General features: G+C 41.2%; 1 protein-coding gene across 6 annotated transcripts in view; it reads right to left on the bottom strand.

The window, feature by feature from the left end:
• Positions 1–1,093: 1,093 nt before the first annotated feature.
• Positions 1,094–26,578, bottom strand: part of LOC138740896 (dynein axonemal assembly factor 1-like) — a 297,316-nt gene continuing 271,831 nt past the window's right edge. For all 6 annotated transcript variants that reach the window (XM_069894183.1, XM_069894219.1, XM_069894191.1 and 3 more), the window contains one exon: positions 1,094–1,382. In XM_069894183.1, the coding sequence (XP_069750284.1) occupies positions 1,345–1,382 (38 nt within the window). In that variant the 3' untranslated portion in view covers positions 1,094–1,344. The remainder of the gene's footprint in view (positions 1,383–26,578) is intronic.

Below are 26,578 nucleotides of genomic sequence, written 5' to 3'. Positions count from 1 at the left end.
TCTTGTACACCTCCCTTTTTCTCCTAACCAAATTTCCAATATTCCTCGAAAACCAAGCCTCCCTATGACTTCCAGCCTTTCCTTTGATCCTTACTGGGACATATCTACTCTGTACCCTCAAAATTTCTTTTTTGAATATCCTCCATTTTTCATTTACATCCTTACCTGAAAATATCCTGTCCCACTCAATACTCCCCAAATCCCTTCTCATTCCTTCGAAATTTGCTCTTCTCAAATCCAGAACCTCAATTTTAGGCCCCTCCTTGATCTTCCCTAAAGCTACCCGAAAACTAACAGAGTTATGATCACTAGACCCAATTTGTTCTCCAAAATTAATGTCCGATACCTGACCTAGATATCTTAGAATCTTAGAATACTTTCCGTGAACTTACCCACCTCTGACATCAAACTTACAGGCCTATAATTACTAGCTTTACTCCTAGCACTTTTTTTAAACAATGGAACCCCATGAGCTACCATCCAATCCTCTTGGCACCATTCCTATTAGTAAAGACATTATAAATATCTCCATCAAAGCCCCTATTATTTCTACACTAACCTCCCTCAAAGTCCTAGGAAATATCTTTATTTTCCTTATGCCTTTTCTTTAATCATCATCGTTTCGAGAACTTCTCTACTTATTTCCCTTACTTTAGACAGATTAATATCCTTCTCCTTAGTAAATACTGAAGAAAAAAAAACTGTTCAAAATCTCCCCCATCTCCTTTGGCTCCACACTCATCCTCTAGGGGACCAATTTTATCTCTCATTATCCTTTTGCTCCTCGTATATCTGTAGAACCCTTGACAACACAACCTCATATCTCCTCTTAGCCTTTCTAATTTCCTTTTTAAGATTCTTTTTACATTCTTTGCATTCTTCTAACATCTTATTTACTTCATGCTGCCTATACTTTTTGTATGCCTCTCTCTTTTTCTGAACCATATTTCCAATAACCCTTGTAAACCAAGGCTCCCCAAAACTTTTAACCTTTCCTTTCATCCTAACAGGAACATACTATCCCTGTACCCTTAAAATTTCACCTTTGAATGCCCTCCATTTACCTTCTACATGCTTCCCATAAAACTTCACATTCTTTTGAATCTAAATTTGGAAATTAAATTTATTCATTAAAATATGAAGCAAAATAGATCTAACACCATATTTTAGAACAGAAGTTGTTAACAGAAAATAAAACTAACATTGTTTTCTCTAACAAGAACGATTAGTATTAGATAACTCTCCTGTTTACTGTAGTATTTCCCCATCGTCTTTTACCATGAAATTCTCAGTCTAATCCAAACTTGAGTCCTCAATGTTAATGTGACCTTGTTCCAGAACTTCTCATTTTTCTTGAATTTGTTCATCTTTTTGACCAAGTTCTGCAAAGAACAAGATTTCATGATTAGACATGAGCACTCTGTTTAGATTTGCATGATCAGTAACAAAAACAAACATCTAAATTATGCTTTTCTCACTCCCAGAGTTTACTTTTACAATCCTATGAAAATGTTAAGCAATCATTCTCTGATTTAGAAAGCAGATCATGTTACAACCTACTGAGAATGGTTACGTTTAAAATGGATACTTTCTATGTCAATGCAAACTACCAAACACTGGTCCATAGGAGTATCCAAATCAGGATTGCTGGGCTGGGAAATAGTTTCTTCCCTCAGCCTGTGAAATTGACTAACAGTATCCTGTAACCAAGTAAATTATTCCAAAATATTGACAATATTTATTTTGAATTCTATCTGTATGTATATACAGTGTATGCTGTGTATTGCGTGTGTATGTGTGGACTGGAGAAGTACTGTTTCATCTTGTTGTATACGAACAGTCTTGAACTTGATGTTATCAATTTAATCAAAAACCAATCCAGCTCCAGCAGTCATGGTCAGCAACTCCCTCTCCTACTCCAGAGCAAGTGATCAAGTGGTCAATGCCTAAACTTATGTCCCTGCAGACCCTGAAAAGAGGAGAGAAAATATCCTGATTCTAGCCATTATTTATTACACAATAAGCAAAAGCATTGTTTCTGTTTCTGGGATTACTGTCAGTGAGCTGGTGGCCATGTTCCCAGAATGACATATGACATCACCTTGACTGTAAATTCTTTTTAACACCACAACGTTATGAAAGGTGCCATGTAAAAGTAATATTCATTTTTCCACAGATAAGTGCACTTTTGTTTTCACTCTTAAAATTCAACCAGTAACTTTGAAATATGAGTCAACCTTGTTTCCTGATGAATCTTCCACATCAGAGGCACACACCATTCAACATTGCCATGAAACTTGGATCATGTTGTCTTGGTCACTAAACACTTACACTGCAACATTAGGGATACCTTCCTGGGACATCTGTCATGCAGGTAAATTCATTCAGGTGAATAGCAATTTAGTTGCACTTTATCCAATCTGATGTATGATACAGTAAATGGTGTTCATAGTCTTGTCAAACACTTGAGAACCAAATCCACATCTGTTTTATAGAATGCCTGCGGTCAGTCCACAGGGACCCTGAGCTTCCTGCTGCAGCCACTTTAATTCCTCAGCCCATTCTCTCTCTGGTGGATCACTTTGTGATTCCTGAACTCTTAAAATAAAGCCCAATGGAAGCTTGAGGAACAGAAATCCATCTTCCATCTGCACAGCGCACAGCCTGTATTCTTCACAGATTGGTGATATTGGATCAAGGTGGGGATTTCTTCTCACTTTCCTTGCAGTTGGCCACTCAGGTGGACCATGTCATGAAGAAGGCTTTTGGCATATTACCTTCATTTTGGGTGGGACACAGTTGTGCAGGAAGGGAAATGGTTTGGTGGTTTCAAAGAATCGTGGGTCAGAACATTGGTTCCAGGCAGAAACACACAGTTAAAGGGATCGCAACAGGGATAACACAAGTATTCTCAATCACACAACACAGTACAACCCAGATACATCAGGCTTAACACATCTGATACCAGTAACTGTTTATATTCTCACACACACAGTACAACTCAGTCATATCAGGCTTAACACGACCTATACCAGTAACTGTTTACACTCTAATGAACATAGAACAACTCAGTCACATCGGGCTTAACACGACCGGTTCCAGTAACTGTTTACACTAAGTTACTTGTTATATTAGAATAGTTATGGATAAATCGTTCATGGTCTTTCATGTCTTAAAAGAGATAGATTGTGGGGGGCGTTTAGTGCAGGTCACTTCACAAACAAAGTAATGCTTCACAATAGACATCTCATTTAAAATGCAAGAGCTTTGCTAAAGCTAGACATTGAGGCTCCGGTTGGCTTTGCAAAAGCAATGAAGAATGCTGATCTATTGTGTATGGGAAATAAAGTCCAGGCTCAGAGATACTGATAAGATCTTTCAAAGATGGGGTTTAGAGTCTTGGAAGAGGTTTTTGATTTTTACAAGCAGAGAGAGGAAGAAACAAACAGGATTATTCTGTGTGTGCGAGTGTGTGTGTGTATGTGTGAGTGTGAGAAAGAGAGAAGTCAGTTCTGCAGAAACTCTTGAGGCAGCAACATGCCAAGCTGGCAGCTTTGAAGATGGGTAGTGAGTTCTGAGTTCAGTCTGTTCAAAACCCTTGTAGTCCTTACAAGAGGAAATGGCTGGTTAGAATGTTTCTCCTGAAATAAAGGAAACAAGAGGAACTCTGTGGTGACCTGAAAGAAGAAATTATCATTTGGAAAACCCATGATGGGCAAGTTTCTTCAGCAAGACACTGAAATGACTGATGGAAGTAAATCAGTTTGTGTGTGTCCAACAAGCAACAAATATCTCTCTGAAACCAACAAGAACCTTTCTGAGTGGTAACCATTTAACTTTAAGCACCAGAGCCTGGTGAGGATTCATAAATGTTAAATTCTGTGTATAGAACAGTGCAAGGTGAACTTGGAGGAGTAAGAAGTAAGATTGAAATGTGAATCTTTCCTGAACTTTTCAAGAACTTTCCTGAACACATACACATTACATTACATAGTTAATAGTAATAAGTTAAGGTTTGATCCTATTTTATGTTTAAATAAAATTAAAAGCAGCTTTTGTTTAAGTAACCATTTGTCTTGGAGAATCTGTATTGCTGCTGGGTTTAGGGTCCTTTGGGCTAGTAACAAGTGGGGGCTCATCTGTTTTGGAGTGAAATATTTGGAGTTTTGAGATCTTAAATTTCTGGAGTTTTTATGACTTATTAGTTCATTGGTTTTTCCAAGCTAATTCAAAGCCTCTTATGGGAAAAATAGCAGAGATGGATGTTAGTACATTTTTGATAAACCCATCACCTGTGGAGCTGCAAAGCAAGAGAAAAGAGGAACTGATAGTCTTAAAGCTGACTGAAGTCAAGTGTTGGATGAGGAAATACAAACACAAATACAAATATTATATAGGTGAGGGAAAATTTGTTGAGAAAGACAGACAATTTTCCAGAGGATAGATCTTTGAATTGTAATTGGAATTGGAGAAATTGAGGGCGGAAGAAGAGAGAAAAAGAGGGTGAAAGTAGAAAGAGAGAAATGGGAGTTTGAATTGCAGATAAAGAAAAAATGAGGCAGAGGAAATTGAAAAATGGAGGATATATGAGTTAGAAAAGTAGCTAAAAATGGAGGGAGGATAATGAAAGACAAAAAAAGACAGAACAAATTTAAAGAGACACTTTGAATTAGAGAGTTTAAAAATTGAGATGGAGAGAGTTAAGATAATTGAGGCTGTAACTCCTAGGGAGAGGTTTTTGGCTAGTAGAGAGGTACATCTAGTTCCTCCTTTTGATGAGGGAGATATAGAAACATATTTTCAGCTTTTTGAAAAGGTTGCTGAGAGCTCAAGATGGCCATAAGAAAAATAGCCTCTTATGCTCCAAAGTGTATTGAAAGGAAAAGCACAAATTACATACTCTAGCTTGACTGCAGAGCAAGTGACAAATTATGATAAACAAGCAGTATTGAAAGCTTATGAGTTGGTTCCAGAAGCACATAGATAAAAATTTAGGAGTTTGGTGAAAACATGAAACCAATCTTATAAGGAATAAATAATGATTTCAATAGTTTAAGAGAATTAATATAAATTGAGGAAATTAAAAGTTGTGTTCCAAATGAGATCAAATTATACCTGAAAGAGAAAGACATGGGAACAAATGGCTAGGATAGCAGATGATTATGCCCTGATTCACAAAAATAAATTTCAGAAAAGTAAGCCTTTTCAGAGGGTTAATGTGGAACAGATTAGTAAGCCTGTTCAGAAGCTTATTGTGGAGAAAACTAGTAAGCTTGAAATTAAGTCTGGGGAGATTGTTAAGAGAAAAGATGAAGGTAAGGTGGGAAAAGACAGAACGTCTGGATTTGTATGTCATTTTTGTAAGAAACCTCGTCATGTGAATTGTTTAGGGTTGAAAAAAAGATGAGAAAAAGAGATATTACCAGAAGCATGTATTCACACAGTTGAATTTAAGGAGAACAGATGTTCCATACCTAGTTAGGATGTTATGGAGGTATTCAAACCTTTTGTGTCAGAGGGCTTGGTTTCAGTAAAGGATGGAAATTCCTCGATTCCAATTAAAATTCTCAGAGATATTGGGGCAGCCCAGTCACTGTTGTTAGGGAATGTTTTAGTTCTTGATCAAAAGATGGACATAGGAGAGACAACTTTGATTAGAGGCATTGGTGGGGATGTAGAGTCAATATCTCTTCACAAAATAGTGTTAAATTCAGAATTAGTTAAAGAACCAGTGGTAGTTGGAGTTATTTTAAAGTTACCCATGCAAGGAGTCTTATTTTTATTGGGGAATGATTTGGCAGAGCATAAAGTTGAGTCAGTTTTGAGATTAACAAATCGGTCTACTCAGGATGAGGGTGACTAAGATTGTGAGATATATCCTGCATGTGCTGTAACAAGGTCTTTGTCTAAGAAAATTATAAGAGCAGAGGAAGATCCAGTTGATAGAGACTTGCCCAGTACTTCTGAAATAGTCCAGAAGGAGCAGGTTAAATTTGAGTCAGGATTTGTCTTTGGAAAGGAAAGAGTTAATTAAGCAGCAAAAGACAGATTCTGATCTTGCTGACTTCAGGGAGAAAGCTGTGAATAAGGAGGAGATTAAGAAAATTCCCTGTGATTATTACTGGAAGGGTGAATTGTTAATGAGGAAATAGAGATCTCATGATGTTCCTGCAAATGAAGAGTGGGTGGTGATTCATCAGGTGGTCATCCCAGAATTTACTGGAATTAAATTTTAAATTTGGCCCATAGTGCACCTTTGGGTGGCCATCTTGGTGTAAAGAAAACTATGAATAAAATTTTGAAACAATTTTTCTGGCCTGGTTTGAAAAAAGATTTTGTAAATTGGTACCGGACATGCCACCTTTGTCAAGTTGTGGGGAAACCTAACCCTTGCAACCTATTCCAGTTGTTGGGGAAGCTTTCACTAGGGTTATTGTGGATTGTGTGGGTCCCCTGCCTAAAACAAAAGCTGGGAATCAGTACTTATTAACAATTATATGTACGACATCCAGATTTCCAGAAGCTATACCATTGAGGAATATTAAAGCAAAAACAGTGGTAAAAGCTTTGGAAAAAAATTTCACAGTTTTTTGGCTACCTCAAGAGATCTAGAGTGATCAAGGAAGTAACTTCAGGTTGTTTCAGAAGATGATTTATGAGTTAGGAATTAAACAGATCACTTCATCTGCGTACCATCCTGAAACTCAGGGAGCTTTGGAAAAATTTCATTCTACTCTTAAAAATAGGATGAGGATTTATTGTCTTGAGAATGGGAAAGATTGGGATGAATGTATTTATTTATTGTTAATTGCAGCAAGAGAGTCTGTGCAGGATTCTTGGAGTTTCAGCCCTTTTGAATTTGTGTTTTGACATCACGTTAGGGGACCTTTCTTTTCTTTCCTTGGCTTGGCTTCGCGGACGAAGATTTATGGAGGGGGTAAAAAGTCCACGTCAGCTGCAGGCTCATTTGTGGCTGACCAGTCCGATGCGGGACAGGCAGACACGATTGCAGCGGTTGCAAGGGAAAATTGGTTGGTTGGGGTTGGGTGTTGGGTTTTTCCTCCTTTGCCTTTTGTCAGTGAGGTGGGCTCTGCGGTCTTCTTCAAAGGAGGCTGCTGCCCGCCAAACTGTGAGGCGCCAAGATGCACGGTTTGAGGCGTTATCAGCCCACTGGCGGTGGTCAATGTGGCAGGCACCAAGAGATTTCTTTAGGCAGTCCTTGTACCTTTTCTTTGATGCACCTCTGTCACGGTGGCCAGTGGAGAGCTCGCCATATAATACGATCTTGGGAAGGCGATGGTCCTCCATTCTGGAGACGTGACCCATCCAGCGCAGCTGGATCTTCAGCAGCGTGGACTCGATGCTGTCGACCTCTGCCATCTCGAGTACCTCGACGTTAGGGGTGTGAGCGCTCCAATGGATGTTGAGGATGGAGCGGAGACAACGCTGGTGGAAGCGTTCTAGGAGCCGTAGGTGGTGCCGGTAGAGGACCCATGATTCGGAGCCGAACAGGAGTGTGGGTATGACAACGGCTCTGTATACGCTTATCTTTGTGAGGTTTTTCAGTTGGTTGTTTTTCCAGACTCTTTTGTGTAGTCTTCCAAAGGCGCTATTTGCCTTGGCGAGTCTGTTGTCTATCTCATTGTCGATCCTTGCATCTGATGAAATGGTGCAGCCGAGATAGGTAAACTGGTTGACCGTTTTGAGTTTTGTGTGCCCGATGGAGATGTGGGGGGGCTGGTAGTCATGGTGGGGAGCTGGCTGATGGAGGACCTCAGTTTTCTTCAGGCTGACTTCCAGGCCAAACATTTTGGCAGTTTCCGCAAAGCAGGACGTCAAGCGCTGAAGAGCTGGCTCTGAATGGGCAACTAAAGCGGCATCATCTGCAAAGAGTAGTTCACGGACAAGTTTCTCTTGTGTCTTGGTGTGAGCTTGCAGGCGCCTCAGATTGAAGAGACTGCCATCCGTGCGGTACCGGATGTAAACAGCGTCTTCATTGTTGGGGTCTTTCATGGCTTGGTTCAGCATCATGCTGAAGAAGATTGAAAAGAGGGTTGGTGCGAGAACACAGCCTTGCTTCACGCCATTGTTAATGGAGAAGGGTTCAGAGAGCTCATTGCTGTATCTGACCCGACCTTGTTGGTTTTCGTGCAGTTGGATAATCATGTTGAGGAACTTTGGGGGACATCCGATGCGCTCTAGTATTTGCCAAAGCCCTTTCCTGCTCACGGTGTCGAAGGCTTTGGTGAGGTCAACAAAGGTGATGTAGAGTCCTTTGTTTTGTTCTCTGCACTTTTCTTGGAGCTGTCTGAGGGCAAAGACCATGTCAGTGGTTCCTCTGTTTGCGCGAAAGCCGCACTGTGATTCTGGGAGAATATTCTCAGCGACACTAGGTATTATTCTATTTAGTAGAATCCTAGCGAAGATTTTGCCTGCAATGGAGAGCAACGTGATTCCCCTGTAGTTTGAGCAGTCTGATTTCTCGCCTTTGTTTTTGTACAGGGTGATGATGGTGGCATCACGAAGATCCTGAGGCAGTTTACCTTGGTCCCAACAAAGCTTGAAAAACTCATGCAGTTTGGCATGCAGAGTTTTGCCGCCAGCCTTCCAGACTTCTGGGGGGATTCCATCCATACCTGTTGCTTTGCCACTTTTCAGTTGTTCGATTGCCTTATATGTCTCATCCAGGGTGGGAACCTCATCCAGCTCTAGCCTTAGGGGCTGTTGAGGGAGCTGGAGCAGGGCGGAATCTTGGACTGAGCGGTTGGTACTGAAAAGAGATTGGAAGTGTTCTGACCATCGGTTGAGGATGGAGATCTTGTCGCTGAGGAGGACTTTGCCGTCTGAGCTGCGCAGCGGGCTTTGGACTTGGGGTGAGGGGCCGTACACAGCCTTTAGAGCCTCGTAGAAACCCCTGAAGTCGCCAATGTCCGCGCTGAGCTGTGTTCGTTTGGCGAGGCTAGTCCACCACTCATTTTGGATCTCCCGGAGTTTGCGCTGAAGATGGCTGCATGCGCGACGGAAGGCTTGTTTCTTCTCTGGACAGGACGGCTTTGTAAGGTGAGCCTGGTGGGCAGCTCGCTTCTTTGCCAGCAGCTCCTGGATTTCCTGGCTGTTTTCATCAAACCAGTCCTTGTTTTTCCTGGAGGAGAAGCCCAGTACCTCTTCAGTGGATTGCAGTATGGTAGCCTTCAACTGATCCCAGAGGGTTTCAGGGGACGGGTCCGTGAGGCGGGTTGCAACGTCGAGCTTTGCTTTGAGGTTTGCCTGGAAGTTTCCTCTCGCTTCGTCTGACTGCAGTTTTCCAACATTGAACCTCTTTCTGGGGGCTTTATTGTTCCTGGGCTTTGGCTTGAAGTGAAGGTTGAGCTTGCAGCGAACCAGCCGGTGGTCAGTGTGGCATTCCGCGCTAGGCATGACCCTGGTGTGGAGCACATCTTGTTTGTCACTTTCTCGCACCAGGATGTAGTCCAGGAGGTGCCAGTGTTTGGATCGGGGATGCATCCAGGTGGTCTTAAGGCTGTCCCTCTGCTGAAAAAGGGTGTTTGTAATGACAAGCCGCTGTTCTGCGCAGAGCTCCAACAGGAGGCGCCCATTGTCGTTGCACTTGCCGACGCCATGCTTGCCCAGGATTCCTGGCCAGGTTTCTGAGTCTTTGCCGACACGAGCGTTGAAGTCGCCCAGGATGACAACCTTGTCGGCTGTAGGGGTACGTTGGATGAGGTTGCGCAGGTCGGTGTAGAACTTGTTCTTTTCTGCTGGTTCCGCCTGGAGGGTTGGAGCATAGACACTGATGAGGGTGATGTGACGCTTGTTTTGAAGTGGGAGTCGCATGGACATGATTCGGTCCGAGAGGCCTGTCGGAAGGTTTTCGAGTTTGGAGGCAATGAAGCTCTTGACCATGAAGCCTACACCAGATAGGCGTCGTTCATCCGAAGGCTTGCCAGACCAGTAGAGTGTGTAGCCCGCGCCGCGTTCTTGGAGGCTGCCTACATCTGCCAGGCGGACTTCACTGAGAGCGGCTATGTCGATGTCAAGTCTGAGGAGTTCATGTGCAATGAGGGCAGACCGACGTTCAGGTCGGTGGCTGTCAGTCTTGTCTAGCATGGTTCTGATGTTCCAGCATGCTAGCTTGAGTTTGTGAGCATCTTTTGAGGGGGAGGACGTGGAGGGGGAGGACGTGGAGGGGGAGGACGTGGAGGGGGGGGACGTTGAGGGGGAGGACGTGGACCTGTCCTCGGGCCTGCGCAAAGGAGCTTTTAGGTGGAGTGCAGTGCGCGCAGTACTGGCCCCACCCTTTACACCCATGGTTCGTGTGCCGTGGCCAAGCAAGCTGGGACGTGGCAGCGAGGTCCTTGGGTCGTAGGTTTTATATCGGAGTGGCCTTCTCCTATGCAGGTTTCTTACCCGGGCTGGAGGGGCCTGCCTCCAGGGGACCTTTAATATTATTAAAAGAACAGTGGGTTAATGAAGATGTACAGTTGGACTCGCTGAATTATGTTTCTAAATTTAAAGATCAGTTACAAAAAATGTGGACATTGGCTCAAGAGAATTTAGAAATAGCGCAGGGTAAAATGAAGCGATTATTTAACAGGAAAACTCAAGTGAGAAATTTTAAGACATGAAAATCCTCTTAGAGCAAACTTTTCTGGTCCATTTGAAGTGAAATCAAAACTCAATTATGTTAATTATGTGATAAACACTCCAGATCGTAGGAATAAAACTCAGGTCTCTCATCTAAAAATGTTGAAACCTTTTTATCAGGATAACAGTAGTTGACAGGGTTGAGGAAGTTATAGATCATAAAATTATGGAAACAGTATCTTGTGAGCGTTACCCTACAGATACCATGGTTCCCGTGCACCTGTCTAACCAAACAGTTTTGGAAAATATGAAGAAAAAGTTAGCCCATCTTAAATCACCAGAACAGAATCAGCTGAAGCAGTTCCTTTCGAAATAAGCCAAATTTTTCTTGATGTGCTAAAAATGGAGGATATATGAGTTAGAGGTATCATGAAGTGGTTGTGGGAGAAGCAAGACAATAAAACAACACCCACATAGAGTAAACATTCAGAAAAATATAATCGTGGATCAGGAAGTTGAAAAACCCAGACGTTCAAACCCAGATTGGAGTTCTCCTTGTGTTCTCGTACCTAAAACAGATGGAAATGTTAGGTTCTGTACAGATTAGAGAAAGGTTAATTCAGTAACTAAAACAGATGCTTATCCGATTCCTAGACTTGATGATTGTATTGATCAAATTGGTAAATCTAATTTTCTTACTAAGGTGGATTTGTTGAAGGGTTACTGGTGTTACCACTAACAGAAAGTGGAAGGATTATTTCTGCATTTGTGACACCATCTGGTTTAAATGAATATAATGTGCTACCCTTTGGCATGAAAAATGTGCCTGCAACATTCCAAAGGATGATTGATTTGGTAATCCAAGGGTTACCGCATAAAAATGCTTATATTGATGACTTGGTCACACATGGAAAGAACATTGAAGGAATTAGACAAATTGTTTGCAAGATTATTCAAGGCAAACTTAACTGTCAAATTAGATAAAAGTGAATTTGGACATGTTACTGTGACATACTTAGGTCATGGTAAAGTTACACCTATTCAAGTTATGGTGAATGGAATTTCTGAATTTCCTATTCCCAATGGCAAGAAAGCAATGAGAAGTTTTTAGGAATGGCAGGATATTATAGGAAATTTTGCAGAAATTATGCTGAGGTTGCTCTTCCTTTAACCAATCTTTTGAAGAAAGGGGAGAAATTTGTGTGGACAAAATTTTGTCAGAGAGCTTTAAAAAATTTAAAGGAGAGGTTATGCCATTACCCTGTTTTAAAATGTCCTGATTTGACAGACCATTTTCTTTAGCAGTGGATGTCAGTGAGGGGGAAGAAGGTGCAGTTTTGTTACAAAAGTATAATGAAATTGACCATCCAGTTGCCTACTTATCAAAAAAATTGTATGTTCATCAAAGGAACTATCCACTATTGAAAAAAAACTGTCCATAATACTTTCTCTGTCGAATTTTGAGGAGTATCTGGGTACAACTCATGAATCCATTGTGATATTTATTAACCACAATCCTCTGTTTCTGAATTCTTTGGCTTGGCTTCGCAGACAAAGATTTATGGAGGGGTATGTCCACGTCTGCTGCAGGCTCGTTGGTGACTGACAAGTCCGATTCGGGACAGGCAGGCACAGTTGCAGCGGTTGCAAGGGAAAATTGGTTGGTTGGGGTTGGGTGTTGGGTTTTTCCTCCTTTGTCTTTTGTCAGTGAGGTGGGCTCTGCGGTCTTCTTCAAAGGAGGCTGCTGCCCGCCGAACTGTGAGGCACCAAAATGCACGGTTGGAGGTGATATCAGTCCACTGGCGGTGGTCAATGTGGCAGGCACCAAGAGATTTCTTTGAGCAGTCCTTGTACCTCTTCTTTGGTGTACCTCTGTCTCGGTGGCCTATGGAGAGCTCGCCATAGAACACGATCTTGGGAAGGCGATGGTCCTCCATTCTGGAGACGTGACCCACCAAGCGCAGTTGGGTCTTCAGCAGCATGGATTCGATGCTTGCGGACTCTGCCAGCTCGAGTACTTCGATGTTGGTGATGAAGTCATTCCAATGAATGCTGAGGATGGAGCCGAGACAGCACTGATGGAAGCTTTTTAGGAGCCGTAGGTGATACCGGGAGAGGACCCATGATTCGGAGTCGAACAGGAGCGTGGGTATGACAACGGCTCTGTACATGCTGATCTTTGTGTGTTTCTTCAGCTGGTTGTTTTTCCAGTCTCTTTTGTGTAGTCTTCCAAAGGTGCTATTTGCCTTGGTGAGTCTGTTGTCTATCTCTTTGTCGATCCTTGCATCAGATGAAATGGTGCAGCCGAGGTAGGTAAACTGGTTGACCGTTTTGAGTTCAGTGTGCCCAATGGAGATGTGGGGGGGCCTGGTGGTCATGGAGGGGAGCTGGCTGATGGAGGAACTCAGTTTTCTTCAGGCTGACTTCCAGGCCAAACATTTTGGCAGTTTCCGCAAAACAGGACGTCATGCGCTGGAGAGTTGGTTCTGAATGGGCAACTAAAGTGGCATCGTCTGTAAAGTGTAGTTCACGGACAAGTTGCTCTTGTGTCTTGGTGTGAGCTTGCAGGCGCCTCAGATTGAAGAGACTGCCATCCGTGCGGTACTGGATGTAAACATAGTCTTCATTGTTGAGGTCTTTCATGGCTTGTTTCAGCATCATGCTGAAGAAGATAGTAAAGAGGGTTGGGTGAGGACGCAGCCTTGCTTCATGCCGTTGTCAATAGAGAAGGGTTCAGAGAGCTCATTGCTGTATCTGACCCGACCTTGTTGGTTTTCGTGCAGTTGGATAACCATGTTGAGGAACTTGGGGGGGGCATCCGAGGCGCTCTAGTATTTACCAAAGCCCTTTCCTGCTCATGGTGTCAAAGGCTTTGGTGAGATCAACAGAGGTGATGTAGAGTCCTTTGTTTTGTTCTCTGCACTTTTCTTGGAGCTGTCTGAGGGCAAAGACCATGTCAGTAGTTCCTCTGTTTGCGCGAAAGCCACACTGTGATTCTGGGAGGACATTTTCGGCGACACTACGCATTAGTCTATTAAGGAGAATCCTAGCGAAGATTTTGCCTGCAATGGAGAGCAGCGTGATTCCCCTGTAGTTTGAGCAGTCTGATTTCTTGCCTTTGTTTTTGTACAGGGTGATGATGATGGCATCATGAAGGTCCTGAGGCAGCTTTCCTTGGTCCCAGCAGAGCATGAAAAACTCATGCAGTTTGGTATGCAGAGCTTTGCCGCCAGCCTTCCAGACCTCTGGGGGGGATTCCATCCATACCTGCTGCTTTGCCACTTTTCACTTCACTTCAAGCCAAAGTTCAAGAACAGTGGAGCCCCCAGAAAGAAGTTCAATGTTGGAAACATGCAGTCAGACACAGTGACAGGAAACTTCCAGGCAAATCTCCAAGCAAAGCTCGAGGATGCAAACTGCCTCACGGACACGTCTCCTGAAACCCTCTGGGATCAGCTGAAAATGGCCATACTGCAATCCACTGAAGAGGTACTGGGCTTCTGACGAAAACAAGCAGGAAATCCAGGAGCTGCTGGCAAAGAAGCGAGCTGCCCACCAGGCTCACCTTGCAAAGCCTTCCTGGCCAGAGAAAAAACGAGCCTTCCGTCTCACATGCAGCCACCTTCAGCGCAAACTCCGGGAGATCCAAAATGAGTGGCGGACTAGCCTCGCCAAATGAACCCAGCTTAGCGCTGACAATGAAACTGCTTTGGGAAAGAATTTAAAAAAGTAAGTGCAAATAGTCCTCTTATTTTCACCCTCCTCAAGTGCTGATAAAGATCTTTCAAAGATTTGGTTTGGAGAAATGCAACGAGTTCTGGTTTTTAAAAGCAGAGCAAGAGGAAAGAACAAATAGGATTTTTTTTTAGAGGGAGGTCGTTTTTACAGTTCAGTAGTAGCTTTTTAAGACTGCAACATGGCAAGTTAGCAGGCTTGTTTAAGACCCGCTTTTGAAGATGGGTTGTGAGTTCCGAGTTCAAGCTGTGTAAAACCCTCTCCTGAAATTGGGGACAAAAAGAACGCTGTGGTGACCCAGAATAAGAGGTTATTAGTTGGAAAACAGATGATGGGGAAAGTTTCTTCGGCAAGAAACCGAAGTGACTGATTGGAGGAATCAGTTTGTGTGTGTTCAACGAGCAACAAATATCACTCTCTGAAACCAACAAAAAAAACCATTTAAATTTATGCACCAGAGCCTGCTGAAAATTCATAAATGTTAAATTTTGCGCACAGTATAAGAATTGGAGGAGTGAGGAGTGAGACTGAACTGTGAAACAAAGAACTTTCCAGAAAATATACACATTACAAACACATGCATTTAGAATTAGAGGGGGTGGGGGTGTTAAGTTAATAGTACTAAGTACTATTCAATCCTGTTTTTATGTTTAAAGAAAATTAAAAGCAACTTTTGTTTAACTAACTATATGTCTTGATAAATTTCTAATGCTGCTGGGTTTTGGGGTTCTCTGGGCTCATAACAACTCTCTCACACACACAGTGCAACCCAGTCACATCTGGCTTAACACGACCTATTCCAATAACTGTTTACACTCTCAAACAAGCAGTACAACCCAGTTACACCAGGCTTAACACAACCGATACCAGTAAGTGTTTACACACTGATAGACACAGTACAATCCAGTCACATCGAGCTTAACATGACCGATACAAGTAAATGTTTACATTCTCACACACACAGTACAACCCAGTCACATTGGGCTTAACACAACTGATATCAGTAAATGTTGACACTCTCAAACCCAGTCACATCAGGTTGAACATGACCAATACCAGTTAAGTGTTAAGACTGTCAAACACATAGTACAACCCTCTCACATTGTAACAACTCTCACACACACAGTACAACCCAATCACTTTGGGGTTAACATGACCAATATCAGTAACTTTTTACATTCTTACACACACAGTACAACCCAGTTACATCAGAGTTAACACGACCGATACCACTATCTGTTTACTCTCTCACACACAGTACAACCCATTACATTGGGCTTTACATGACTGATACCAGCAACTTACACACAGTAAAACCTAGTCACATCGGGGTGAACACGGCCGATACCAGTAAGTGTTTACACTCTCCACACACAGTATAACCCAGTCACATCACGCTAAACAGGACCAATAGCAGTATGTGTTTACACCCTCTTTGTTTTTCAATTTGATTTATTAATCAAAATAAATCATGCAATCAAAATACAAGTACATACATACTACACAATATTTGTCTCATATAATCCCCCACCCCAACTCTAAGCCACCCCTCCCAACACCCCTCTAATCTACCCTAAAAGAAAGAAACAAAATAGAAGAGGAGATCAACTTACATCCATCAACTATTGCCATGGTTTAGTGCAACCTCAACGACCGTGGGAAAAAAACTATTACAAATTCAAACCCATATAGCTCGTATTCGGGCTCCAAACTTTAACAAAGAAAGGATAATTATTATGTAAATAGTACATTTTTTTCTAATGGAATACAAATGGCATCGTTGAACACTCAAATCAGTCTCATTTTTCCACATAATTTCCAAATATTTTCTAGCTACAGCAAGAGCCAATCTCAAAAAAGCAATTTTAGACTTATCTAATTTTAATTCTAAACTCAATTTCTTACTATATCCCAATACAAATACCATATGATAAGCAAAATTTTAATTTTAAATAAGCCTTCTAAAAGCTCCTTAATTCTATTCCAGAAAGTTTCACTCTCTCAAATAAGAAAGAAAGAGCCATCTTGCATAAATCAGAAGAAACAAACTTATATTTCCTTAACTTTTCAGGAGTTAAATATAACTGATGAATAAAGTTATAATGAACCAATTTATATCTTACATTCACAATTTTAGTCATACTATAACGAGCCCAGAGGACCCCAAAACCCAGCAGCAATAGATATTTACCAAGACAAATGGTTACTTAATCAAAAGTTGCTTTTCATTATCTTTAAACATGAAAACAAGATCAAACATTAACTTATCACTATTAACTTACCTAACCTAGCTTAACTCCCTTCTAATTCTATGTGCATATATTTGTAATGTGTGTGTAAGTTCCGAAAAGTTCTTTGGTTCACAGTCCAATCTCACTTCTCATTCCTCCAAGTTCACAGGTTGCAAGCAATTCTTAAACTGTGCACAGAATTTAACATGCATAAAGTTCACCAGGCTTTGGTGCTCAAAAGGTAAATGGTTACAGCTCAGAAAGGTTCTTATCGGTTTTCAGAGAGAGAGATATGTTGTTCCAGGACATCCACAACTGATGTACTTCCATCAATCACCTCAGCGTCTTGCTAATGAAACTTGCCCTGTCAGGGTTCTCCAGATGATAACCTCTTTCTTTCAGGTCACCAAAGAGTTCCTTTTTGTTTCCCTTATTCCAAGTGAAACATTAGGCAGCCAGTCCTCTCCTCTTGCATGAACCACAAAGGCTTTGACTAGGCCATCTTCCAAATGGGGCTTCTTGTCAGCTTGTCCTGTTCCAGACCCAGTTGCTCTACCGGCTACAACACTGTCAAATGATCTGTGTGTGTGTCTTTCTCTCTCAGAAACCCTGCTTACAAAATCACATGACCCTCTTAGAATAGCAAGGTCTTCTGCAGACAATATGCGACACCAACAATCTCTTTCATCTATTGCCTTTGGTAAACAACAATCCATTAGTAAAGTCACTTGAGCACTCTTCAAAGCTCTTGCAAAAGCTGTGAGAAGCCATTATGTCTAGCATTAGCAGAGTTCCAGTACTTCAACTAAGATCTGTTTTAAAATGTTTGTATATAACCTACTCTAACAAACCTTTCCCAATTTATCTCCCAAAAACATTTCTATATACTCTGTCACAATAATATCTTTACTTATAGCCATCCAATCATCTTGAGAAATAGATATAGATAAATATTTTTCCATTTTAATTTAGATTTATGAATTATTGGCTTAGGCATTTCATTCTGTAATAAAGCATACATCTCAGATATAAATCCTCTCTTGCCCCCTTCAGTAAGTAAACTTTCAAATTTAGACCGCCAAGGCAACTGTAACAAATGCCCAAAATTATCCAACAGTAATGCTCTAACTTGATAAGAAGTGCACAGGGTATTTGGAGAAATTTTATATTTCTCCTTCATCCTTTGAAATGAAATAAAATACCCAGCTTCATAACAATCCTCTACCAACTTAATTGAGGGGGTACTACACTTATATTGTTGTAGCATTTTTTTTGGGGGGGGATTTATGGGATTTTTCTTCCTATTTCTTTGAGATCTTTATACATGTTTGTAATGGGGCCATGGGGGGGGGGGGTGAATATGCTTTGCCATCTATGTGGGAGGTAAATATAACTTTTTATGGCTAATTTAAATTTTGCTACTTTTAATGTTAAGTGCTTAATAATCGGATTAGGAGAAAGAGGGTGTTATATTAAAAAGTTCAAAGTTGATATTATGACAGAGTATATAGAGGTGTCTGGGAGATAAATTGGGAAAGGTTTGTTAGAGCAGATGACACACAAACACTTTAAAACAATCTTTACAGGAGCTTTTGCAAGAGGACTCAGACTCATGACTGAAAAGGCAACAAATGTAACAACAGTGTGGAGCAGCTTTGGAGAACAGAACTTACTATCTGGAAGGTCATGTGATCTTTCCAGGCAGAGAGCAGAAAGAAACAGGCTCTGCTGTCAGGAGAGAGAGAGAGGAGAGAGACACAGACATCGGTTCCAGAGGGACAAGCTGGCAAGCTTTGGAAGACGGCCTGGTCAAAGGAGAGGACTGGTGTTTCCCTTGGAATAGGAGAAACAAAAAGGAACTCTGTGGTGATCTGAAGGAAAGAAAACTTTCTCTCTGAAAGCCAACAAGAACCCTTCTGAGTGGTTACCATTTACCTGTTCAGCACCAAAGCCTGGTGAACTTTATTAATGTTAACTTTTGTGCACAGTACAAAAATTGCCTGCAACCAGTGATATTAGACTTTGCTGAACTTACCCACACATTACACACATGTGCACTTAGCATTAGAAGGGGTTTCAGTAGGTTAAGTGGAGTCAATAGAGATAAGTTAAAGTTTGCTTCCATTTTCATGTTCAAAGATCATTAAAAGCAACTTTTGTTTAAGTAACCCTTTGTCATGGTGCATATCTATTGCTGCTGGAGTTTGGGATCCTCTGAACTTGTAACATTTTATGGGGATTCGTCCTTTAGGATTTGAAGATTGGAATTTTTGTGATTTATTAGTCAATTTGTTTTTTTTTCCAAGCCAATTTAAAGCTTGTGTGTGAAAAAACAGCAGCAATGGAGGTTGAAACATTTTTGTCACAACCATCACCTGCAGAGCTGCAGAGCAAGAGAAAGAGGAACTGATGGCTATATCTAAGCCATTAAAACTGGCATGTTAAGCATTGGATGTGGAAAATACAAATAGAGAGGATATATTATATAAGTGAAGGAAATTTTGTTGAGAAAGACTTAGAAAGCTTTCCAGAGAATAGATCTTTTAAATGCAATTGGAGAAACTGAGTGTGGAAGAGGAAAGAGAAACAGAGGGTGTTGGAAAAAAGAGAGATGGAACTTTGACTTGCAGAAACAACAAAATGAGGCACAGGAGGCTGAGAAATGGAGGAAATATGATTTAGAGGAGGGTGAAAAATGAAAGGAGGATATTAAAAGGGAAAGACTTTCCATTAAAGAAGTTAAAAATGGAGATGGAGAGAAGTAAGAGGATTGAGGCTGCAACTCCTGGGGAGAGGTTTTTAGCTAGTAGAGAGGTACATCTAGTTCGTCCTTTGTATGAGGAAGATATAGATACATATTTTCAGCTTTTTGAAAAGGTCGCTGAGAGCTCAAGATGGCCAAAATAAAAGTGGCCTCCAATGCTCTTTGGAGCATTGACAGGAAAAGCACAAATTACATCCTCTAGCTTGACTAAAGAGCAAGTGGCAAATATGATACCGTAAAACAAGCTGTATTGAAATCTTATGAGTTGGTTCCAGAAGCATATAGACAAAAATTTAGCAGCTTGGTGAAAACATGGAATCAATCCTATATGGATTTTGCGCTGAAGCAATCTGAATGTTTTGACCATTAGTGCGCCTCAAAAGGAATGAACAATGATTTTGACAGATTTTGAGAATGAATATTAATTGAGGAAAATAAAAGGTGTGTCCCAAAGGAGATTGAATCATACCTGGATGAGAGACACATGGGGATGTGGCAACAGGTGGCTAGATTAGCAAACAAATTTGCTCTAATTCACAAAAATACATTCCTGAATAGTAGGTATTTTCAAAGAGTTAATGTGGAACAGATTAATAAACCTGTTCATAAGGTTAATGTGGAGCAGGATAGTAAGCCTGAAATTAAGTATGGAGGAAATGTTAAGAGAAAAGATGAAAGAAAGGTGGGGATGGACAGAACCTCTGCATTTATATGTCATTTTTTCTAAGAAACTTGGTCATGTGATTGCGAATTGTCTAGAGTTGAAAAGAAAATTAGAAAAGGGGGTTTTACCAGAAGCATGTATGCAAACAATGGAATTTAAGGAGAGCATATGTTCCAAACCTGGTAAGGGTGTCATGGATGTTTTAAAACCTTTTGTGTCAGAGGGCTTTGTTTTAGTAGAGGAGGGAGAACCACAGATTCCAGTTAAAATTCTTAGAGATACTGGGACTGCCCAGTCATTGTTGTTGGAAAGTATTTTAATTCTGGATCAAAGGATTGACACAGGGGAGACAACTTTGATTAAAGGTATTGGAGGTAAGATAGAGACAATATTTCACTAAATTCAGAATTAGTCAAAGGACTTGTTGTAGTAGGAATAATTCCAAAGTTACTCGGGTGTCTCATTTTTGTTGGGGAATTATTTGGCAGACGATAAAGTTGGGTCAGTTTTGAGATTAACAAATTGGCTGAGTAAGGACGAGGTTAGAGAGGATTGTGAGATATATCCTGCATTTGCTCTAACAAGGTCTGTGACTAAGAAAATTATGAGACCTGAAGAAGATCCAGTAGATAGAGTCTTGCCAGGTACTTTGAAGTACTTTTGAAAGAGCAGGGTCTTTGTCAAGGAAAGAGTTAATTCAGCAACAGGAAATAGATAGAGATCTTGTTGTCTTAAGGGACAAAGCAGTAACTGAACAGGTGATTAAAGATATGGCTTGTGGATATTACTTGAAAGGTGAATTGTTCATGAGAAAATGGAGACCTCTTGATATTCCTGCTAATTAAGGGTTGGGGGTGATTCATCAGGTGGTTGTTCCTAGAAATTGCCAGAAGGAAATATTAAATCTAGCCCACAGTACACCTTTGTGTGGTCATTTTGGTGTAAAGAAAACCATGAATAAGATTTTGAGACAATTTTTCTGGCCTGGTTTGAGGAAGGATGTTGTAAATTGGTCCCGGACAAGTTACTTTTGTCAGGTTGTGGAGAAACCTAACCAGGGTCCTCCAGTGGCTTCATTACAACATATTCCTGTTGGGGAACCTTTCACTAAAGTTATTGTAGATTGTGTAGGTCCCCTGCCGAAAACTAAATCTGGGAATCTGTACTTATTAACAATTATGTGCACAGCGTTGAGATTTCCAGAGGCTATACCATTAAGAAATATTAATGCCAAAACAGTGGTAAAGGCTCAGTAAGAATTTTTCAAAGTTTTTGGATTACTGAAAGAGATCCAGAGTGATCAAGGATCTAACTTTATGTCTGAGTTGTTTCAGCATTTGGTTTATGAGTTGGGAATAAAACAGATCACTTCATCTGCGTACATTCTGAAACTCTGGGAGCTTTGGAAAGATTTCATTCTACTCTTAAAAATAGGATGAGGATTTATTGTCTGGAGAATGGAAAAGATTGGGACGAAAGTATTCATTTATTGTTATTTGCAGCAAGGGAAGACTCATTAGATTTCAGCTCTTTTGAAATTGTGTTTTGACATCAGGTTAGAGAACTTTTAATGTTGATAAAAGAACAGTGGGTTAATGAGAATGTGCAGTTGAATTTGCTGGATTATGTTTCTAAATTTAAGGATGGTTACAAAAAGTGTGGACTTTGGCTCAGGAGAATTTGGAAATGGCTCAGGGAAAAATGAAGCGTTTATTTGACAGGAAAGGTCAAGTGAGGAATTTTAAGACAGGAAGTAAAGTTTTCATTTTGTTTCCAACACATGACAATCCTTTAAGAGCGAGGTTTTCAGGACTATACGTAGTTAAATCAAAACTGAATGATGTTCATTATGTTGTTAACACTCCAGATCGAAGGAATAAAACTCAGGTTTGTCAGATAAATAAGTTGAAACTTTATTGTGAGAATAAAGGTAGTGGAGCATAATCTGTATCTGAGATGTTAGTTGTTGACAGGGTTGAGGAAGTTTTGGTTCATAAGGTTATAGAAACAGAATCTTGTGAGGGTAACCTTAAAGAAACCATGGTTCCTGTGCGACTGTCTAACACAGCAATTTTGGAAAATTTGGAAGAAAAGTTAGACCATCTTAAGTCACAAGAAGAGATGCAGTTGAAAGAATTGCTTTTGAAAACACAAATTTATTTCCTGATGTTCCAAAAAGGACATCAGTGATTTACTATGATGTAGATGTAGGAGAAGCAAATCCCATAAAAGAGCACCCATATAGAATAAACATTCAGAAGAGTAAAATCATAGATCAGGAGGTGGAATATATATTGAGAAATGGTATTATTAGACCTTTGAACTCAGATTGGAGTTCTCCTTGTGTTCTGGTACCGAAACCAGATGGAACTGTTAGGTTCTGTACAGATTACAGGAAGGTTAATTCAGTAACTAAAACAGATGCTGATCCTACTCTGAGAATAGATGACTGTACTGATAAAATTGGTAAAGCTAAATTTCTTACTAAGTTGGATTTTTTGAAGGGTTACTGGTGTGTGCCTTTAACTGAGAGAAGAAAGAATATTTTGGCTTTTATAACTCCATCCGGTTTATACAAGCATGAAAAATGCCCCTGCAGCATTCCAAAGGATGATTAATTCAGTAATCCAATGGTTAACACATACAAATGCTTATATTGATGACTTGGTCACAAAAAGTGACACATGGGAAAAACATCTAAGGGAATTGGACAATTTGTTTGAAAGATTATGCAAAGCAAACTTAACTGTTAATTTAGCAATGTGTCAATTTGCAAATGCCAAGGTAACATACTTGGGTTATGTAGTTGGCCATGACAAAGTTGCATCTATTCAAGCTAAGGTGAATGCAATTTCTAAACTTCCTATTCCCAATGGCAAGAAAGCAGTGAGAAGGATTTTAGGAATGGCAGGATATTACAAGAAATTTTGCTGAGGTTGCTTTTTCTTTAACCAACCTTTTGAAGAAATGGGAGAAATTTGTGTGGACTAAAGGTTGACAGAAAGCTTTGGAAATTTTAAAGGAGATGCCATGCCATTGCTCTGTGTAAAATCTCTTGATTTTTGATAAACCACCTTCTTTAGCAGTGAATGCCAGTGAGGAGCAGCAGGTGCAGTTTTATTGCAAAAACATAATGAAATTGACAATCCAGTTGCCTACTTTTCAAAAAAATTTAATATTCATCAAAGGAACTATTCGACTATTGAGAAAGAACTGTTGTCTGTAATATTTGCTCTTCAGAATTTTGACATATATCTTGGTACCTCTCATGAACCAATTGTGATATTCACTGACCACAATAAAATGAAGAATAAAATGAAGAATAAAAACAGAAGACTGTTAAACTGGAGTTTAATATTACAAGAATATAATCTGCAAATTAATCATATCAGAAGTATAAATTATGTGATAGTAGACTGTTTTTCAAGATGTTAAATTGATTGTGTATAAAAATACTTTCAAAATTGGGTTACTGCTTTATAACATGTTATATATTGTGTATTGTTAGCTCTTTAATGATTTTAAGACAGTTTAGTTATCACTGAATTTTAACAAGAGTAAGAATTCTTTTAAAGGGGGAAGGTGTATATAGAGATGTTTGGGAGATAAATTGTGAAAGGTTTGTTAGAGAAGGTCACACACAAATACTAAAAACAATATTTGCAGGAGCTTTTGCAAGAGGGCTCAGACTCATGGACTGTTTGAAAAGGCAACAAATATAACAACATACTGTGTTGGTAGCAGTTTTTTCTAGAGAACAGAAGGTCATGTGATCTTTGCTGGTAGAGAGCAGAAAAGAAACAGGCTCTGCTCTCAGGGAGGAGAGAGTGAGAGAGGAGAGATACAGACATCAGTTCCAGAGGGACAAGCTGGCAAGCTTTGGAAAATGGCCTGGTTAAAGGAGAGGACTGGTGTTTCCCTTGGAATAGGAGAAACAAAAAGGAACTCTGTGGTGACCTGAAAGAAAGAAAACTCTCTCTCTGAAATCCAACAAGAACCCTTCTGAGTGGTAACCATTTACCTGTTAAGCACCAAAGCCTGGTGAACTTTATTAATGTTAACTTCTGTGCACAGTACAAGAATTGCCTGCAACCAGTGATATTGGATTGTGAACCAAAGAACTTTGCTGAACTTACACACACATTGCACATACGTGCGCTTGGCATTAGAAAAGGTTAAGCAGGTTAAGTGAGTCAATAGAGATAAGTTAACGTTTGCTTCCATTTTCATGTTCAAAGATCATTAAAAGCAACTTTTGTTTAAGTAACCATTTGTCATGGTGCATGTTATAGATAGAGAATTTGGGTTAAAAAGGGTTTAAGTTAAAATGTGATGATTAGTCATAAAAGGGGGCTAACCACTAGAGTTTAGCTGGAAAATGTTACAACAGACTAAAACAGATTTAACTACAGAGAGACATGCAGAAGCCAAAGATTGATAAAGAGTGAAAAACAGAATTTGGTGTGAGCAGAGGTCATGAATGATCGTGGTGTGCATGACTAACAATAATCAGGATGATTCTGCAAAAACTAACCAATTAAAGCAGTGTAGTGGAGATGCCGAAGGACAAGCAAATTGTATAAAAAACAATGAACTGTATGTATCAGGGCTTGACTTGGCAAGAAGCCAACTGAGTCCAACTCTGCAGACTTGTGAATAAAGCTTGTCGTGTCACCTATCTTAAAGAGACTCATTTGTGAGAATTTGTGTTTCTGACAATTTGGGGGATCGTCTGGGATCTACACTCCAGCCGTGGGGGGAGGCGAGAAAGGTGGTGCACCCCGCTGAGTTCAGTGGCTCCTAGTCCCTTGCTCGTCGCCTCGGGCGGCTTGAGCGAGTGGTATCCGGACAAGGTGACACGACAAGACGAAAAGGAGAGGGGTGATGGTTCAATCCCCAGGAAGACACCGGTAAGTGACGACTTACGATTGTGGTGTGGGGACTGACGGACGAGACCACCCAGGTAACAGTCATGACGGAGTAAAAATATAAATAAGGTGTAAAGAGGGTGGCGTGAGGAACCCGTCGTGGGACCTTAGGATAGACCCCAGGGAAACCTCGGCGGGAACCGAAGGAGCGATAGTACCTCCAACGAGGCGTCCGAGACAAAAGGGAGTAGGGTCCCGAAAACGAAGGGGGTCCTCAGCCACGATAAACGGATCTAGGCGGGAAAATGGGAGGAACAAAGTCTAAGGGCTCGTCTGAGGGATCTGGACTTTTCCCAGGGGTTCCCCCTGACAGCCCTTTGGGGAGAATGTTTGAAAATTGGGATAGTAGACGATATCGAGACAAAGACAAGAGAAAGATGGTTCAATATTGTCTCCTTTGGTCGAAACAGCCTATCAAAGGTTCCTCGGTCTGGTGGCCGAAATTCGGATCCGACGAGGATTGGGTTAGACCAGCATTAAACATATATGTAAACTCGAGACCAAAGGTGAATCAAGAAGAGTCAGCGTATGCATTTTGTTGGGTTCCCTGGCCAGGATCCTTAACAAAATGTTTTAGATTGGGGGTAAAGGGAGAAAAGAAGTGGGAACCTTTGGACAACCTCCCCCCTCCAAATATTCCCCAGGCGCCCACGGCGCCCGAGGGAAACTTGCTGCTGGAGGGGGAAGGTGATGAATCTGATTGTCCCGGAAGGGGCCGAAAACGGAGGGATGAATTAAGTGAAGTCATTGAACTAAGGGAGTCGGACCCTAGACTTCCACCGGTGGACCGACCCTGGACCAGATCCCAGACTGGTCCAGGACCATCGAAGGCTCCACTAAGCCTAAATCCCCTGAGGGAAGTTCCTATGGGAGGACCGGGAGGGGGAACGGGATACGTAAACGTTCCCCTAACCAGTACTTAGGTGCGGGGATTTAAGAAGGAAATTAAAAATCTGTTGGAAGATCCCATGGGACTGGCCGAACAGTTCGACCAGTTCCTGGGACCAAACACATATACCTGGGAAGAGATGCATGCAATAATGGGAATATTATTCTCACCCCAGGAGAGGCAGATGATTCAACAGGCTGCCCTCCTTATGTGGGAACGTGAACAACCTGGGGACCCCAGACCCCATGAACAAAAATATCCCCTGAATGAACCCAGGTGGGACAAACAAACACCCGAGGGATTGACAAATATGAGACACTACAGAGAGTGGACGATTAAAGGGATACGGGAGGCTGTGCCAAAGGGTCACAATTTCGCCAAGGCATTTGGGAACCACCAGGGGAAAGATGAGTCCCCTACTGATTTCTTGGAGAGGGTGAGAAAGAATGTCCAACAGCATGCGGGTGTGGACCCTAGTACACCAATGGGTGAACAGCTTATTCGAATCGAATTTGTGTCCAAATCGTGGCAGGACATTAGGAGGAAACTAGAAAAGGAGGAGGACTGGAATGAAAAACCCTTGAGCGACCTGTTAAAAAAGGCACAAAGGGTATATGTGCGGAGGGAAGAGGAAGGTCAAAAGAGGGCAGCGAAGATTATGGTACAGACTATCCGGCAGGTAAATGCCGGGTCTAGAGAGGAAAGGAGACAAAACCCCCCTCTAAGCAACCCAAGAAATCCAATAGAGTGGAGACCCAGGAGACCCGCTAAGTGCTATTACTG

This window comes from Narcine bancroftii, chromosome 1, assembly GCF_036971445.1.
Source record: "Narcine bancroftii isolate sNarBan1 chromosome 1, sNarBan1.hap1, whole genome shotgun sequence".
Classification (NCBI taxonomy): domain Eukaryota; kingdom Metazoa; phylum Chordata; class Chondrichthyes; order Torpediniformes; family Narcinidae; genus Narcine; species Narcine bancroftii.
Note: the sequence above shows the minus strand (reverse complement) of the source record. Positions and strands in the feature narration are given on the sequence as shown.